Genomic DNA, 17,737 nt, shown 5'->3' with positions numbered 1-17,737 from the left:
CACAGTTCTGTGGCCTCTTGGTAGTTCTACATAGCACTGTCACACAGTTCTGTTCTGCCTCTTGGTAGTTCTACATAGTGATATAATCACACAGTTCTGTACTGCCTCTTGGTAGTTCTACATAGCACTGTCACACAGTTCTGTTCTGCCTCTTGGTAGTTCTACATAGCACTGTCACACAGTTCTGTACTGCCTCTTGGTAGTTCTACATAGCACTGTCACACAGTTCTGTACTGCCTCTTGGTAGTTCTACATAGCACTGTCACACAGTTCTGTTCTGCCTCTTGGTAGTTCTACATAGCACTGTCACACAGTTCTGTACTGCCTCTTGGTAGTTCTACATAGCACTGTCACACAGTTCTGTTCTGCCTCTTGGTAGTTCTACATAGCACTGTCACACAGTTCTGTACTGCCTCTTGGTAGTTCTACATAGCACTGTCACACAGTTCTGTACTGCCTCTTGGTAGTTCTACATAGCACTGTCACACAGTTCTGTACTGCCTCTTGGTAGTTCTACATAGCACTGTCACACAGTTCTGTACGGCCTCTTGGTAGTTCTACATAGCACTGTCACACAGTTCTGTACTAGCCTCTTGGTAGTTCTACATAGCACTGTCACAGTTCTGTACTGCCTCTTGGTAGTTCTACATAGCACTGTCACACAGTTATGTACTGCCTCTTGGTAGTTCTACATAGCACTGTCACACAGTTCTGTTCTGCCTCTTGGTAGTTCTACATAGCACTGTCACACAGTTCTGTTCTGCCTCTTGGTAGTTCTACATAGCACTGTCACACAGTTCTGTACTGCCTCTTGGTAGTTCTACATAGCACTGTCACACACTGTCACACAGTTCTGTTCTGCCTCTTGGTAGTTCTACATAGCACTGTCACACAGTTCTGTACTGCCTCTTGGTAGTTCTACATAGCACTGTCAGTGACAGTTCTGTACTGCCTCTTGGTAGTTCTGACTAGTACAGTTCTGTACTGCCTCTTGGTACATAGCACTGTCACACAGTTCTGTACTGCCTCTTGGTAGTTCTACATAGCACTGTCACACAGTTCTGTACTGCCTCTTGGTAGTTCTACATAGCACTGTCACACAGTTCTGTACTGCCTCTTGGTAGTTCTACATAGCACTGTCACACAGTTCTGTACTGCCTCTTGGTAGTTCTACATAGCACTGTCACACAGTTCTGTACTGCCTCTTGGTAGTTCTACATAGCACTGTCACACAGTTCTGTACTGCCTCTTGGTAGTTCTACATAGCACTGTCACACAGTTCTGTACTGCCTCTTGGTAGTTCTACATAGCACTGTCACACAGTTCTGTACTGCCTCTTGGTAGTTCTACATAGCACTGTCACACAGTTCTGTACTGCCTCTTGGTAGTTCTACATAGCACTGTCACACAGTTCTGTACTGCCTCTTGGTAGTTCTACATAGCACTGTCACACAGTTCTGTACTGCCTCTTGGTAGTTCTACATAGCACTGTCACACAGTTCTGTTCTGCCTCTTGGTAGTTCTACATAGCACTGTCACACAGTTCTGTACTGCCTCTTGGTAGTTCTACATAGCACTGTCACACAGTTCTGTACTGCCTCTTGGTAGTTCTACATAGCACTGTCACACAGTTCTGTACTGCCTCTGGTAGTTCTACATAGCACTGTCACACAGTTCTGTACTGCCTCTTGGTAGTTCTACATAGCACTGTCACACAGTTCTGTACGGCCTCTTGGTAGTTCTACATAGCACTGTCACACAGTTCTGTACTGCCTCTTGGTAGTTCTACATAGCACTGTCACACAGTTCTGTACTGCCTCTTGGTAGTTCTACATAGCACTGTCACACAGTTCTGTACTGCCTCTTGGTAGTTCTACATAGCACTGTCACACAGTTCTGTTCTGCCTCTTGGTAGTTCTACATAGCACTGTCACACAGTTCTGTACTGCCTCTTGGTAGTTCTACATAGCACTGTCACACAGTTCTGTACTGCCTCTTGGTAGTTCTACATAGCACTGTCACACAGTTCTGTACTGCCTCTTGGTCACACAGTTCTACATAGCACTGTCACACAGTTCTGTACGGCCTCTTGGTAGTTCTACATAGCACTGTCACACAGTTCTGTACTAGCCTCTTGGTAGTTCTACATAGCACTGTCACACAGTTCTGTACTGCCTCTTGGTAGTTCTACATAGCACTGTCACACAGTTCTGTACTGCCTCTTGGTAGTTCTACATAGCACTGTCACACAGTTCTGTTCTGCCTCTTGGTAGTTCTACATAGCACTGTCACACAGTTCTGTTCTGCCTCTTGGTAGTTCTACATAGCACTGTCACACAGTTCTGTACTGCCTCTTGGTAGTTCTACATAGCACTGTCACACAGTTCTGTACGGCCTCTTGGTAGTTCTACATAGCACTGTCACACAGTTCTGTACGGCCTCTTGGTAGTTCTACATAGCACTGTCACACAGTTCTGTACTGCCTCTTGGTAGTTCTACATGCACTGTCACACAGTTCTGTACTGCCTCTTGGTAGTTCTACATAGCACTGTCACACAGTTCTGTACTGCCTCTTGGTAGTTCTACATAGCACTGTCATCAGTTCTGTTCTGCCTCTTGGTAGTTCTACATAGCACTGTCACACAGTTCTGTTCTGCCTCTTGGTAGTTCTACATAGCACTGTCACACAGTTCTGTACTGCCTCTTGGTAGTTCTACATAGCACTGTCACACAGTTCTGTACTGCCTCTTGGTAGTTCTACATAGCACTGTCACACAGTTCTGTACTGCCTCTTGGTAGTTCTACATAGCACTGTCACACAGTTCTGTACTGCCTCTTGGTAGTTCTACATAGCACTGTCACACAGTTCTGTTCTGCCTCTTGGTAGTTCTACATAGCACTGTCACACAGTTCTGTACTGCCTCTTGGTAGTTCTACATAGCACTGTCACACAGTTCTGTACTGCCTCAGTTCTGGTAGTTCTACATAGCACTGTCACACAGTTCTGTACTGCCTCTTGGTAGTTCTACATAGCACTGTCACACAGTTCTGTACTGCCTCTTGGTAGTTCTACATAGCACTGTCACACAGTTCTGTACTGCCTCTTGGTAGTTCTACATAGCACTGTCACACAGTTCTGTACTGCCTCTTGGTAGTTCTACATAGCACTGTCACACAGTTCTGTACTGCCTCTTGGTAGTTCTACATAGCACATAGCACTGTCACACAGTTCTGTACTGCCTCTTGGTAGTTCTACATAGCACTGTCACACAGTTCTGTACTGCCTCTTGGTAGTTCTACATAGCACTGTCACACAGTTCTGTACTGCCTCTTGGTAGTTCTACATAGCACTGTCACACAGTTCTGTACTGCCTCTTGGTAGTTCTACATAGCACTGTCACACAGTTCTGTACTGCCTCTTGGTAGTTCTACATAGCACTGTAGCACACAGTTCTGTACTGCCTCTTGGTAGTTCTACATAGCACTGTCACACAGTTCTGTTCTGCCTCTTGGTAGTTCTACATAGCACTGTCACACAGTTCTGTACTGCCTCTTGGTAGTTCTACATAGCACTGTCACACAGTTCTGTACTGCCTCTTGGTAGTTCTACATAGCACTGTCACACAGTTCTGTACTGCCTCTTGGTAGTTCTACATAGCACTGTCACACAGTTCTGTACTGCCTCTTGGTAGTTCTACATAGCACTGTCACACAGTTCTGTACTGCCTCTTGGTAGTTCTACATAGCACTGTCACACAGTTCTGTACTGCCTCTTGGTAGTTCTACATAGCACTGTCACACAGTTCTGTACTGCCTCTTGGTAGTTCTACATAGCACTGTCACACAGTTCTGTACTGCCTCTTGGTAGTTCTACATAGCACTGTCACACAGTTCTGTACTGCCTCTTGGTAGTTCTACATAGCACTGTCACACAGTTCTGTCACACAGTTCTGCCTCTTGGTAGTTCTACATAGCACTGTCACACAGTTCTGTACTGCCTCTTGGTAGTTCTACATAGCACTGTCACACAGTTCTGTACTGCCTCTTGGTAGTTCTACATAGCACTGTCACACAGTTCTGTACTGCCTCTTGGTAGTTCTACATAGCACTGTCACACAGTTCTGTACTGCCTCTTGTAGTAGTTCTACAGTTCTGTATAGCACTGTCACACAGTTCTGTACTGCCTCTTGGTAGTTCTACATAGCACTGTCACACAGTTCTGTACTGCCTCTTGGTAGTTCTACATAGCACTGTCACACAGTTCTGTACTGCCTCTTGGTAGTTCTACATAGCACTGTCACACAGTTCTGTACTGCCTCTTGGTAGTTCTACATAGCACTGTCACACAGTTCTGTACTGCCTCTTGGTAGTTCTACATAGCACTGTCACACAGTTCTGTACTGCCTCTTGGTAGTTCTACATAGCACTGTCACACAGTTCTGTACTGCCTCTTGGTAGTTCTACATAGCACTGTCACACAGTTCTGTACTGCCTCTTGGTAGTTCTACATAGCACTGTCACACAGTTCTGTACTGCCTCTTGGTAGTTCTACATAGCACTGTCACACAGTTCTGTACTGCCTCTTGGTAGTTCTACATAGCACTGTCACACAGTTCTGTACTGCCTCTTGGTAGTTCTACATAGCACTGTCACACAGTTCTGTACTGCCTCTTGGTAGTTCTACATAGCACTGTCACACAGTTCTGTTCTGCCTCTTGGTAGTTCTACATAGCACTGTCACACAGTTCTGTACTGCCTCTTGGTAGTTCTACATAGCACTGTCACACAGTTCTGTACTGCCTCTTGGTAGTTCTACATAGCACTGTCACACAGTTCTGTACTGCCTCTTGGTAGTTCTACATAGCACTGTCACACAGTTCTGTACTGCCTCTTGTAGTTCTCTTGCACTGTAGTACTCTAGTTCATAGCACTGTCACACAGTTCTGTACTGCCTCTTGGTAGTTCTACATAGCACTGTCACACAGTTCTGTACTGCCTCTTGGTAGTTCTACATAGCACTGTCACACAGTTCTGTACTGCCTCTTGGTAGTTCTACATAGCACTGTCACACAGTTCTGTACTGCCTCTTGGTAGTTCTACATAGCACTGTCACACAGTTCTGTTCTGCCTCTTGGTAGTTCTCACACAGTTCATAGCACTGTCACACAGTTCTGTACTGCCTCTTGGTAGTTCTACATAGCACTGTCACACAGTTCTGTACTGCCTCTTGGTAGTTCTACATAGCACTGTCACACAGTTCTGTTCTGCCTCTTGGTAGTTCTACATAGCACTGTCACACAGTTCTGTTCTGCCTCTTGGTAGTTCTACATAGCACTGTCACACAGTTCTGTTCTGCCTCTTGGTAGTTCTACATAGCACTGTCACACAGTTCTGTACTGCCTCTTGGTAGTTCTACATAGCACTGTCACACAGTTCTGTTCTGCCTCTTGGTAGTTCTACATAGCACTGTCACACAGTTCTGTTCTGCCTCTTGGTAGTTCTAGTTCATAGCACTGTCACACAGTTCTGTACTGCCTCTTGGTAGTTCTACATAGCACTGTCACACAGTTCTGTTCTGCCTCTTGGTAGTTCTACATAGCACTGTCACACAGTTCTGTTCTGCCTCTTGGTAGTTCTACATAGCACTGTCACACAGTTCTGTAAAAACTGAGGTAAAAAAAAAAAAAGTGCTTCAGAAATAGATTTGATTGATAAGACTAATTGCATTAACAAGAACAGAAGACAAATTCATTAGTGGAGCCTGTAGTTATGACACACACACACACACACACACACGCTGTGGGCGTCGTTAAATATCATGTATTATTCAATAATCTAGTTTAATCTCCACTAAATGTAACCAGGTATACCTGTCATCTCGAGGCGGATAGCGCTCCCTCTCGTATCGTTCTCTTTCAAAGTCCATGGGAGCCTTTTCTCTGTACATCTCCCTCTCCCTGCTGTACTCCCTGCGCTCCATGTAGGGGCTCAACGGTCGTCTGTCGTAGTACAGGTCTCTGTGGTAGGGGTCTCTCAGAGGGCCCAGTAGTTCTATAGGGGGAAAGGAGGTTATCGTTATAGTCGATGCCATTTAAGCAGTCACTTTTACCCAAAGCGACATACAGAATTAGCTGCTACCTGCAAAACCACTGTTAGTAACAATCACCATGCAAAAATAAACAGTCACCTTTTTCATAGCTCCTCTCCCTGTCGGGTAAGGGATCAGGCCTCAACACAATCCTCTCACCGTAAGAGATTCGCTCCACCGTGGCAGCACCCAGGTCTGGATAGCAACATGGAAATGTGGGGGTCAATGTCTTGGGGAGGGAAAACACACACACACACACACACACACACACACACACACACACACACACACACACACACACACACACACACACACACACACACACACACACACACACACACACTACAAGTACCTGGAGCGGCAGGTAGCCTAGTGGTTAGAGCGTTGGACTAGTAACCGAAAGGTTGCAAGATCGAATCCCTGAGCTGACAATCTGTAAAAATCTGTCTTTCTGCCCCTGAACAAGGCAGTTAACCCACTGTTCCTTAGGCCGTCATTGAAAATAAGAATTTGTTCTTAACTTACATGCCTAGTTAAATAAAGGTGTGTGTATAAGGTAGTTGTTGTTAGATTACTTGTTAGATATTACTGCATTGTCGGAACTAGAAGCACAAGCATTTCGCTACACTCGCATTAATATCTGCTCACCATGTGTATGTGACAATTACAATTGGATTTGATTTGTATAATAGAAAAATAAACGAGGCAACTTTCAGGTCTATAGGTTTTAAAGTTAGAGATAACAGTGTGGCTTGTGTGTTTCCAATGAGTTACCTTTAGTTACCATTTATATATTTTTACATTTACATTTACATTTAAGTCATTTAGCAGACGCTCTTATCCAGAGCGACTTACAACAGAAGCTATTCCATTTTTAACATCAGTCAATTAAAAGAAGTACAGATTTCCTAAAACAAATTCCAATACACATTCACGCATCCAATTCTCTTTAATGCTTTTCAATAAGGGCCATTTGGAATTGGAACAGGAATTTAGAATACTTTCTGAATTGAATGGAATTGGAACAGGAATTTAGAACACTTTCTGAATTGAATGGAATTGGAACAGGAATTTAGAACACTTTCTGAATTGAATGGAATTGGAACAGGAATTTAGAATACTTTCTGAATTGGATGAAATTGGAACAGGAATTTAGAACACTTTCTGAATTGGAACAGGAATTTAGAATACTTTCTGAATTGGATGGAATTGGAACAGGAATTTAGAATACTTTCTGAATTGAATGGAATTGGAATAGGAATTTAGAACACTTTCTGAATTGAATGGAATTGGAACAGGAATTTAGAATACTTTCTGAATTGGATGGAATTGGAACAGGAATTTAGAACACTTTCTGAATTTAATGAAATTGGAACAGGAATTTAGAATACTTTCTGAATTTAATGGAATTGGAACAGGAATTTAGAATACTTTCTGAATTGAATGAAAATGGAACAGGAATTTATAATACTTTCTGAATTTAATGGAATTGGAACAGAAACTGACCCCAACACTGCTTCCTATTTCCATGTTTCTTTCCCTACCATGTCCATGTCCATAGTCGACAGTCTTCGGGATAACTGGTGCGTTGGGGACTGGAGGTACGGAGGACATGTACCCAGTATCTTGAGTGTCTCCCCACGTCACTGTTTTTGCAGCAGTTGAGTTAGAAATGAGATTGGTCGCCTGGGGTGGAGAAACAGTGATGTGGGTTAACACCTTTAGAAATGGGTAAATATCTCTCATTTACAGAGCATGTGGGTTAACACCTTTAGAAATGGGTAAATATCTCTCATTTACAGAGCATGTGGGTTACAACCAACATTATAACCAACATTATAACCAACATCACAACCACCTATTATAACCAACATTATAACCAACATTATAACCAACATTATAACCACCTATTATAACCAACATTATAACCACCTATTATAACCAACATTATAACCAACTATTATAACCAACATTATAACCAACATTATAACCAACATTACAACCACCTATTATAACCAACATTATAACCAACATTATAACCAACATTATAACCACCTATTATAACCAACATTATAACCAACTATTATAACCAACATTATAACCAACATTATAACCACCTATTATAACCAACATTATAACCAACATTATAACCACCTATTATAACCAACATTATAACCACCTATTATAACCAACATTATAACCACCTATTATAACCAACATTATAACCAACATTATAACCAACATTATAACCACCTATTATAACCAACATTATAACCAACATTATAACCAACATTATAACCACCTATTATAACCAACATTATAACCACCTATTATAACCAACATTATAACCAGCATTACAACCACCTATTATAACCAACATTATAACCAACATTATAACCACCTATTATAACCAACATTATAACCAACATTATAACCAACATTATAACCACCTATTATAACCAACATTATAACCACCTATTATAACCAACATTATAACCAACATTACAACCACCTATTATAACCAACATTATAACCAACATTATAACCACCTATTATAACCAACATTATAACCAACATTATAACCAACATTATAACCACCTATTATAACCAACATTATAACCAGGTTACAACCAACATTACAACCAACATTATAACCAACATTATAACCAGCATTACAACCACCTATTATAACCAACATTATAACCAACATTATAACCAACATTATAACCACCTATTATAACCAACATTATAACCAACATTATAACCACCTATTATAACCAACATTATAACCAGGTTACAACCAACATTACAACCAACATTATAACCAACATTATAACCAACATTATAACCAGGTTACAACCAACATTATAACCAACATTATAACCAACTATTATAACCAACATTATAACCACTTATTATAACCAACATTATAACCAACATTATAACCACCCATTATAACCAACATTATAACCAACATTATAAACAACATTATAACCACCTATTATAACCACCTATTATAACCAACATTATAACCAACATTATAACCACCTATTATAACCAACATTATAACCAACATTATAACCACCTATTATAACCACCTATTATAACCACCTATTATAACCAACATTATAACCAACATTATAACCACCTATTATAACCAACATTATAACCAACATTATAACCAACTATTATAACCAACATTATAACCAACATTATAACCACCTATTATAACCAACATTATAACCAACATTATAACCACCTATTATAACCAACATTATAACCAACATTACAACCAACATTATAACCACCTATTACAACCAACATTATAACCAACATTATAACCAACATTATAACCACCTATTATAACCAACATTATAACCAGCATTACAACCACCTATTATAACCAACATTATAACCAGCATTATAACCAGCATTACATCCACCTATTATAACCAACATTATAACCAACTATTATAACCACCTATTATAACCAACATTATAACCACCTATTATAACCACCATTATAACCACCTATTATAACCACCATTATAACCAACTATTATAACCAGGTTACAACCAACATTATAACCAACATTATAACCAACATTATAACCAGGTTACAACCAACATTATAACCACCTATTATAACCAACATTATAACCACCTATTATAACCACCATTATAACCACCAATTATAACCAACATTATAACCAGGTTACAACCAACATTATAACCACCTATTATAACCAACATTATAACCACCTATTATAACCACCTATTATAACCACCATTATAACCACCTATTATAACCACCATTATAACCAACTATTATAACCAGGTTACAACCAACATTATAACCAACATTATAACCAGGTTACAACCAACATTATAACCACCTATTATAACCAACATTATAACCACCTATTATAACCAACATTATAACCACCTATTATAACCACCATTATAACCACCTATTATAACCACCATTATAACCAACTATTATAACCAGGTTACAACCAACATTATAACCAACATTATAACCACCTATTATAACCAACATTATAACCACCTATTATAACCAACATTATAACAAGGTTACAACCACCTATTATAACCACCTATTATAACCACCATTATAACCACCTATTATAACCAACATTATAACCAGGTTACAACCAACATTATAACCAACATTATAACCACCTATTATAACCACCTATTATAACCACCATTATAACCACCTATTATAACCACCTATTATAACCAACTATTATAACCAGGTTACAACCAACATTATAACCACCTATTATAACCACCTATTATAACCAACATTATAACCACCTATTATAACCACCATTATAACCACCTATTATAACCACCATTATAACCACCTATTATAACCACCATTATAACCACCTATTATAACCAACATTATAACCACCTATTATAACCAACATTATAACCAGGTTACAACCAACATTATAACCACCTATTATAACCACCATTATAACCAACATTATAACCACCATTATAACCACCTATTATAACCACCATTATAACCACCTATTATAACCACCATTATAACCACCTATTATAACCAACATTATAACCACCATTATAACCACCTATTATAACCACCATTATAACCACCTATTATAACCAATATTATAACCACCATTATAACCACCTATTATAACCACCTATTATAACCCCCTATTATAACCAATATTATAACCACCATTATAACCAGGTTTATAACCAATATTATAACCACCTATTATAAACATTATAACCACCTATTATAACCACCTATTATAACCAACATTATAACCAACATTATAACCACCTATTATAACCAACATTATAACAAGGTTACAACCAACATTATAACCAGGTTTATAACCAACATTATAACCACCATTATAACCACCTATTATAACCAACATTATAACCACCTATTATAACCAACATTATAACCAACATTATAACCACCTATTATAACCAACATTATAACCACCTATTATAACCACCTATTATAACCAACATTATAACCACCTATTATAACCACCATTATAACCAACATTATAACCACCTATTATAACCCCCTATTATAACCAATATTATAACCACCATTATAACCAGGTTTATAACCAATATTATAACCACCTATTATAACCACCTATTATAAGCAACATTATAACCAATATTATAACCACCATTATAACCAGGTTTATAACCACCATTATAACCACCTATTATAAACATTATAACCACCTATTATAAACATTATAACCACCTATTATAACCACCTATTATAACCAACATTATAACCAACATTATAACCACCTATTATAACCAACATTATAACAAGGTTACAACCAACATTATAACCAGGTTTATAACCAACATTATAACCACCATTATAACCACCTATTATAACCAACATTATAACCAACATTATAACCACCTATTATAACCAACATTATAACCACCTATTATAACCAACATTATAACCAACATTATAACCACCTATTATAACCAACATTATAACCAACATTATAACCACCTATTATAACCAACATTATAACCAACATTATAACCACCTATTATAACCAACATTATAACCAACATTATAACCAACATTATAACCACCCATTATAACCACCCATTATAACCAACATTATAACCAACATTACAACCAACATTATAACCAACATTATAACCAACATTATAACCAGCATTATAACCAGCATTACAACCACCTATTATAACCAACATTATAACCAACATTATAACCAACATTATAACCACCTATTATAAGCAACATTATAACCACCTATTATAACCACCATTATAACCACCTATTATAACCAACTATTATAACCAGGTTACAACCAACATTATAACCAACATTATAACCAGGTTACAACCAACATTATAACCACCTATTATAACCAACATTATAACCACCTATTATAACCAACATTATAACCACCTATTATAACCACCATTATAACCACCATTATAACCACCTATTATAACCAACATTATAACCAACATTATAACCAGGTTACAACCAACATTATAACCACCTATTATAACCAACATTATAACCACCTATTATAACCAACATTATAACCACCTATTATAACCACCATTATAACCACCTATTATAACCACCATTATAACCAACTATTATAACCAGGTTACAACCAACATTATAACCAACATTATAACCACCTATTATAACCAACATTATAACCACCTATTATAACCAACATTATAACCACCTATTATAACCAACATTATAACAAGGTTACAACCACCTATTATAACCAACATTATAACCAGGTTACAACCAACATTATAACCAACATTATAACCACCTATTATAACCACCATTATAACCACCTATTATAACCAACTATTATAACCAGGTTACAACCAACATTATAACCAGGTTACAACCAACATTATAACCACCTATTATAACCAACATTATAACCACCTACTATAACCAACATTATAACCACATATTATAACCACCATTATAACCACCTATTATAACCACCTATTATAACCACCATTATAACCACCTATTATAACCAACATTATAACCACCTATTATAACCAACATTATAACCAGGTTACAACCAACATTATAACCACCTATTATAACCACCATTATAACCACCTATTATAACCACCATTATAACCACCTATTATAACCACCATTATAACCACCTATTATAACCAATATTATAACCACCATTATAACCACCTATTATAACCACCTATTATAACCACCTATTATAACCACCTATTATAACCAATATTATAACCACCATTATAACCAATATTATAACCACCTATTATAAACATTATAACCACCTATTATAACCACCATTATAACCACCTATTATAACCACCATTATAACCACCTATTATAAACATTATAACCACATATTATAAACATTATAACCACCATTATAACCACCTATTATAACCACCATTATAACCACCTATTATAACCACCATTATAACCACCTATTATAACCAATATTATAACCACCATTATAACCACCTATTATAACCACCTATTATAACCACCTATTATAACCACCTATTATAACCAACATTATAACCACCTATTATAACCAACTATTATAACCACCTATTATAACCAACATTATAACCACATATTATAACCACATATTATAACCACCATTATAACCACCTATTATAACCACCTATTATAACCACCTATTATAACCACCATTATAACCACCTATTATAACCAACATTATAACCACCTATTATAACCAACATTATAACCAGGTTACAACCAACATTATAACCACCTATTATAACCACCATTATAACCACCATTATAACCACCTATTATAACCACCTATTATAACCACCATTATAACCACCATTATAACCACCTATTATAACCACCATTATAACCACCTATTATAACCACCATTATAACCACCTATTATAACCAATATTATAACCACCATTATAACCACCTATTATAACCACCTATTATAACCACCTATTATAACCAATATTATAACCACCATTATAACCAATATTATAACCACCTATTATAAACATTATAACCACCTATTATAACCACCATTATAACCACCTATTATAACCACCTATTATAACCAATATTATAACCACCATTATAACCAATATTATAACCACCTATTATAAACATTATAACCACATATTATAACCACCTATTATAACCAACATTATAACCACCTATTATAACCACCATTATAACCACCAATTATAACCAACATTATAACCACCTATTATAACCACCTATTATAACCACCATTATAACCACCAATTATAACCAACATTATAACCACCTATTATAACCACCTATTATAACCACCATTATAACCACCAATTATAACCAACATTATAACCACCTATTATAACCACCTATTATAACCACCATTATAACCACCAATTATAACCAACATTATAACCACCTATTATAACCACCTATTATAACCACCATTATAACCACCAATTATAACCAACATTATAACCACCTATTATAACCACCTATTATAACCACCATTATAACCACCTATTATAACCAATATTATAACCACCATTATAACCACCTATTATAACCACCTATTATAACCACCTATTATAACCAATATTATAACCACCATTATAACCAATATTATAACCACCTATTATAAACATTATAACCACCTATTATAACCAACATTATAACCAACTATTATAACCACCTATTATAACCAACATTATAACCACCTATTATAACCAACATTATAACCACCTATTATAACCACCATTATAACCACCTATTATAACCACCATTATAACCCCCTATTATAACCACCTATTATAACCACCATTATAACCACCTATTATAACCAACATTATAACCAGGTTACAACCAACATTATAACCACCTATTATAACCACCATTATAACCACCATTATAACCACCTATTATAACCACCTATTATAACCACCATTATAACCACCTATTATAACCAATATTATAACCACCATTATAACCAACATTATAACCACCTATTATAACCACCTATTATAACCACCTATTATAACCAATATTATAACCACCTATTATAACCAATATTATAACCACCATTATAACCAGGTTTATAACCAATATTATAACCACCTATTATAAACATTATAACCACCTATTATAACCAACATTATAACCACCTATTATAACCAACTATTATAACCAACATTATAACCACCTATTATAACCAACATTATAACCACCATTATAACCACCATTATAACCACCATTATAACCAACATTATAACCAACATTATAACCAACATTATAACCACCTATTATAACCAACATTATAACCACCTATTATAACCAACATTATAACCACCTATTATAACCACCTATTATAACAAGGTTACAACCAACATTATAACCAGATTTATAACCAACATTATAACCACCATTATAACCACCTATTATAACCACCTATTATAACCACCATTATAACCAACATTATAACCAACATTATAATCAACATTATAACCACCTATTATAACCAACATTATAACCAACATTATAACCAACATTATAACCAACATTATAACAAGGTTACAACCAACATTATAACCAGGTTTATAACCACCATTATAACCACCATTATAACCACCTATTATAACCACCATTATAACCAACATTATAACCAACATTACAACCAACATTATAACCACCATTATAACCAACATTATAACCACCTATTATAACCAACATTATAACCACCTATTATAACCAACATTATAACCACCTATTATAACCAACATTATAACCAGGTTACAACCAACATTATAATCAGGTTACAACCAACATTATAACCAGGTTGATAACCAACATTATAACCAACATTATAACCAGGTTACAACCAACATTATTAACCAACATTATAACCAGGTTACAACCAACATTATTAACCAACATTATAACCAGGTTACAACCAACATTATTAACCAACATTATAACCAGGTTACAACCAACATTATTAACCAACATTATAACCAGGTTTATAACCAGCATTATAACCATAAATTCCCTGGTTTTCCCAAATTCCGGAATCAGGAGGGAACAAGCAGCAGACCTGGAACCCTCTAAACCAGGATTTCTGGAAAACCAGGGAATTTATTCAAAGTTCCCAGGATATTGCAACCCTATATACAAATACACACATATACATACATATATATATACACATACATATATATATATATATATATACACATACATATATATATATATATATATACACATACATATATATATATATATATACACATACATATATATATATATATACACATACATATATATATATATATACACATACATATATATATATATATACATATATATATATATATACACATACATATATATATATATATATACACATACATATATATATATATATATACACATACATATATATATATATACACATACATATATATATATATATATATACACATACATATATATATATACACATACATATATATATATATATACACATACATATATATATATATATATATATACACATACATATATATATATATATATATACACATACATATATATATATATATACACATACATATATATATATATATACACATACATATACATATATACATATAATTACTTGAATAAACAGCTTGAAAGAAAATACACAAAGCTGTACTATGTCAAACAAATGCCTATAGATTTACCTGCAGCTAAATTCTATATGTAAATGTCAAACAGTTACATTCTATATTTTATGTCAAATATATACATTTGATTTAGTCATATTTTACATCAACAGGATGTGGTTGTTTACCTGCAGGGCACTCCGGACCTCAGGGGGAATCTCCAGCCCCAGTAGCCCAGCATGGAGCTCCGTCTTAGGGTCAGACGTGATGGATAGGGCCTCTCCCTCGGTGAAATTCTCCTGCATTTCTCTGTTCAGTACCAGAGAAACAGACCTACATTGTATTTAAAGTGCTGTGTGATTCATTTGCTAATATGCATGTACAGAGTAGCCTGGAATCCCGAACCTATTTTGTGCTAACATTCCTCTCCGTGTACTCCAAAAATGGAATCACAAAAGGGTGGCAATGAGTACAATGATAGAACAATCAGACAGGTACTCAGGCTACATACAGAGGTCTCTCACAAAAAAAAAGTTGTGAAAAAAATATATACAATGCCAGTCAAATTTGGACACACCTACTCATTCAAGTGAATAATAGTGAAGACATCAAAACTATGTGCACAGTTGTCATCAAGGCAAAGGGTGGCTACTTCTGAGAACCTCAAATATAAAATATATTTTGGATTTGTTTAACACTTTTTTGGTTACTATATGATTCCATATGTGTTATTTCATGGTTTTGATATCTTCACTATTTTTCTAGAATGTAGAAAATAGTAAAAATAAAGAAAAAACAAAAATATTCAGACCTCTAGACTAAAATGGTTTAGATTGTTTTCCCCCCTCATCAATCTACACACAATTCCCCATAATGACATCGCAATACCCCATGATGATATCACAATTCCCCATAATGACATCACAATACCCCATGATGACATCACAATACCCCATAATGACACCACAATACCCCATAATGACATCACAATACCCCATATTGATTGCGATTTTTTTGTTGTTGAAATACCCAGTGATAGAAAAAGTACCCAAATGTCATACTTGAGTAAAAGTAAAGATTCTTTCATAGGAAATGACTCAAGTAAAAGTGAAAGTCACCCAGTAAAATACTACTTAAGTAAAAGTCTAAAAGTATTTGGTTTTAAATATACTTAAGTGTCAAAAGAAATAATAATTGATCAAATGTACTTAAGTATCAAAAGTACAAGTATAAATAATTTCAAATTCCTTATATTAAAGCAAACCAGACCACTACATTTTCTAGTTTAAAAAAAATGTATTTACGGATAGCCAGGGGCACGCTCCAACTGTCAAAGATAATTTACAAATGGAGCATGTGTTTAGTGAGTCTGCCAGATCAGAGGCAGTAGGGATGAATAGGGTTCTCTTG

General features: G+C 35.7%; 1 protein-coding gene across 1 annotated transcript in view; it reads right to left on the bottom strand.

Moving 5' to 3' along the window:
* LOC115140368 (YLP motif-containing protein 1-like) overlaps nucleotides 1–17,737 on the bottom strand; it is a 70,596-nt gene that overhangs the window by 36,929 nt on the left and 15,930 nt on the right. Inside the window, exons 8-11 of the mRNA XM_065026164.1 lie at nucleotides 16,516–16,660; nucleotides 7,633–7,774; nucleotides 6,188–6,283; nucleotides 5,871–6,051 (exon numbers count right to left, since the gene is read on the bottom strand). Coding sequence (XP_064882236.1) covers nucleotides 5,871–6,051; nucleotides 6,188–6,283; nucleotides 7,633–7,774; nucleotides 16,516–16,660 — 564 coding nt within the window. The remainder of the gene's footprint in view (nucleotides 1–5,870; nucleotides 6,052–6,187; nucleotides 6,284–7,632; nucleotides 7,775–16,515; nucleotides 16,661–17,737) is intronic.

This window comes from Oncorhynchus nerka, linkage group LG13 (assembly GCF_034236695.1).
Source record: "Oncorhynchus nerka isolate Pitt River linkage group LG13, Oner_Uvic_2.0, whole genome shotgun sequence".
Taxonomy (NCBI): Eukaryota; Metazoa; Chordata; class Actinopteri; order Salmoniformes; family Salmonidae; genus Oncorhynchus; species Oncorhynchus nerka.
This window is presented reverse-complemented; position numbering and strand designations above follow the sequence as displayed.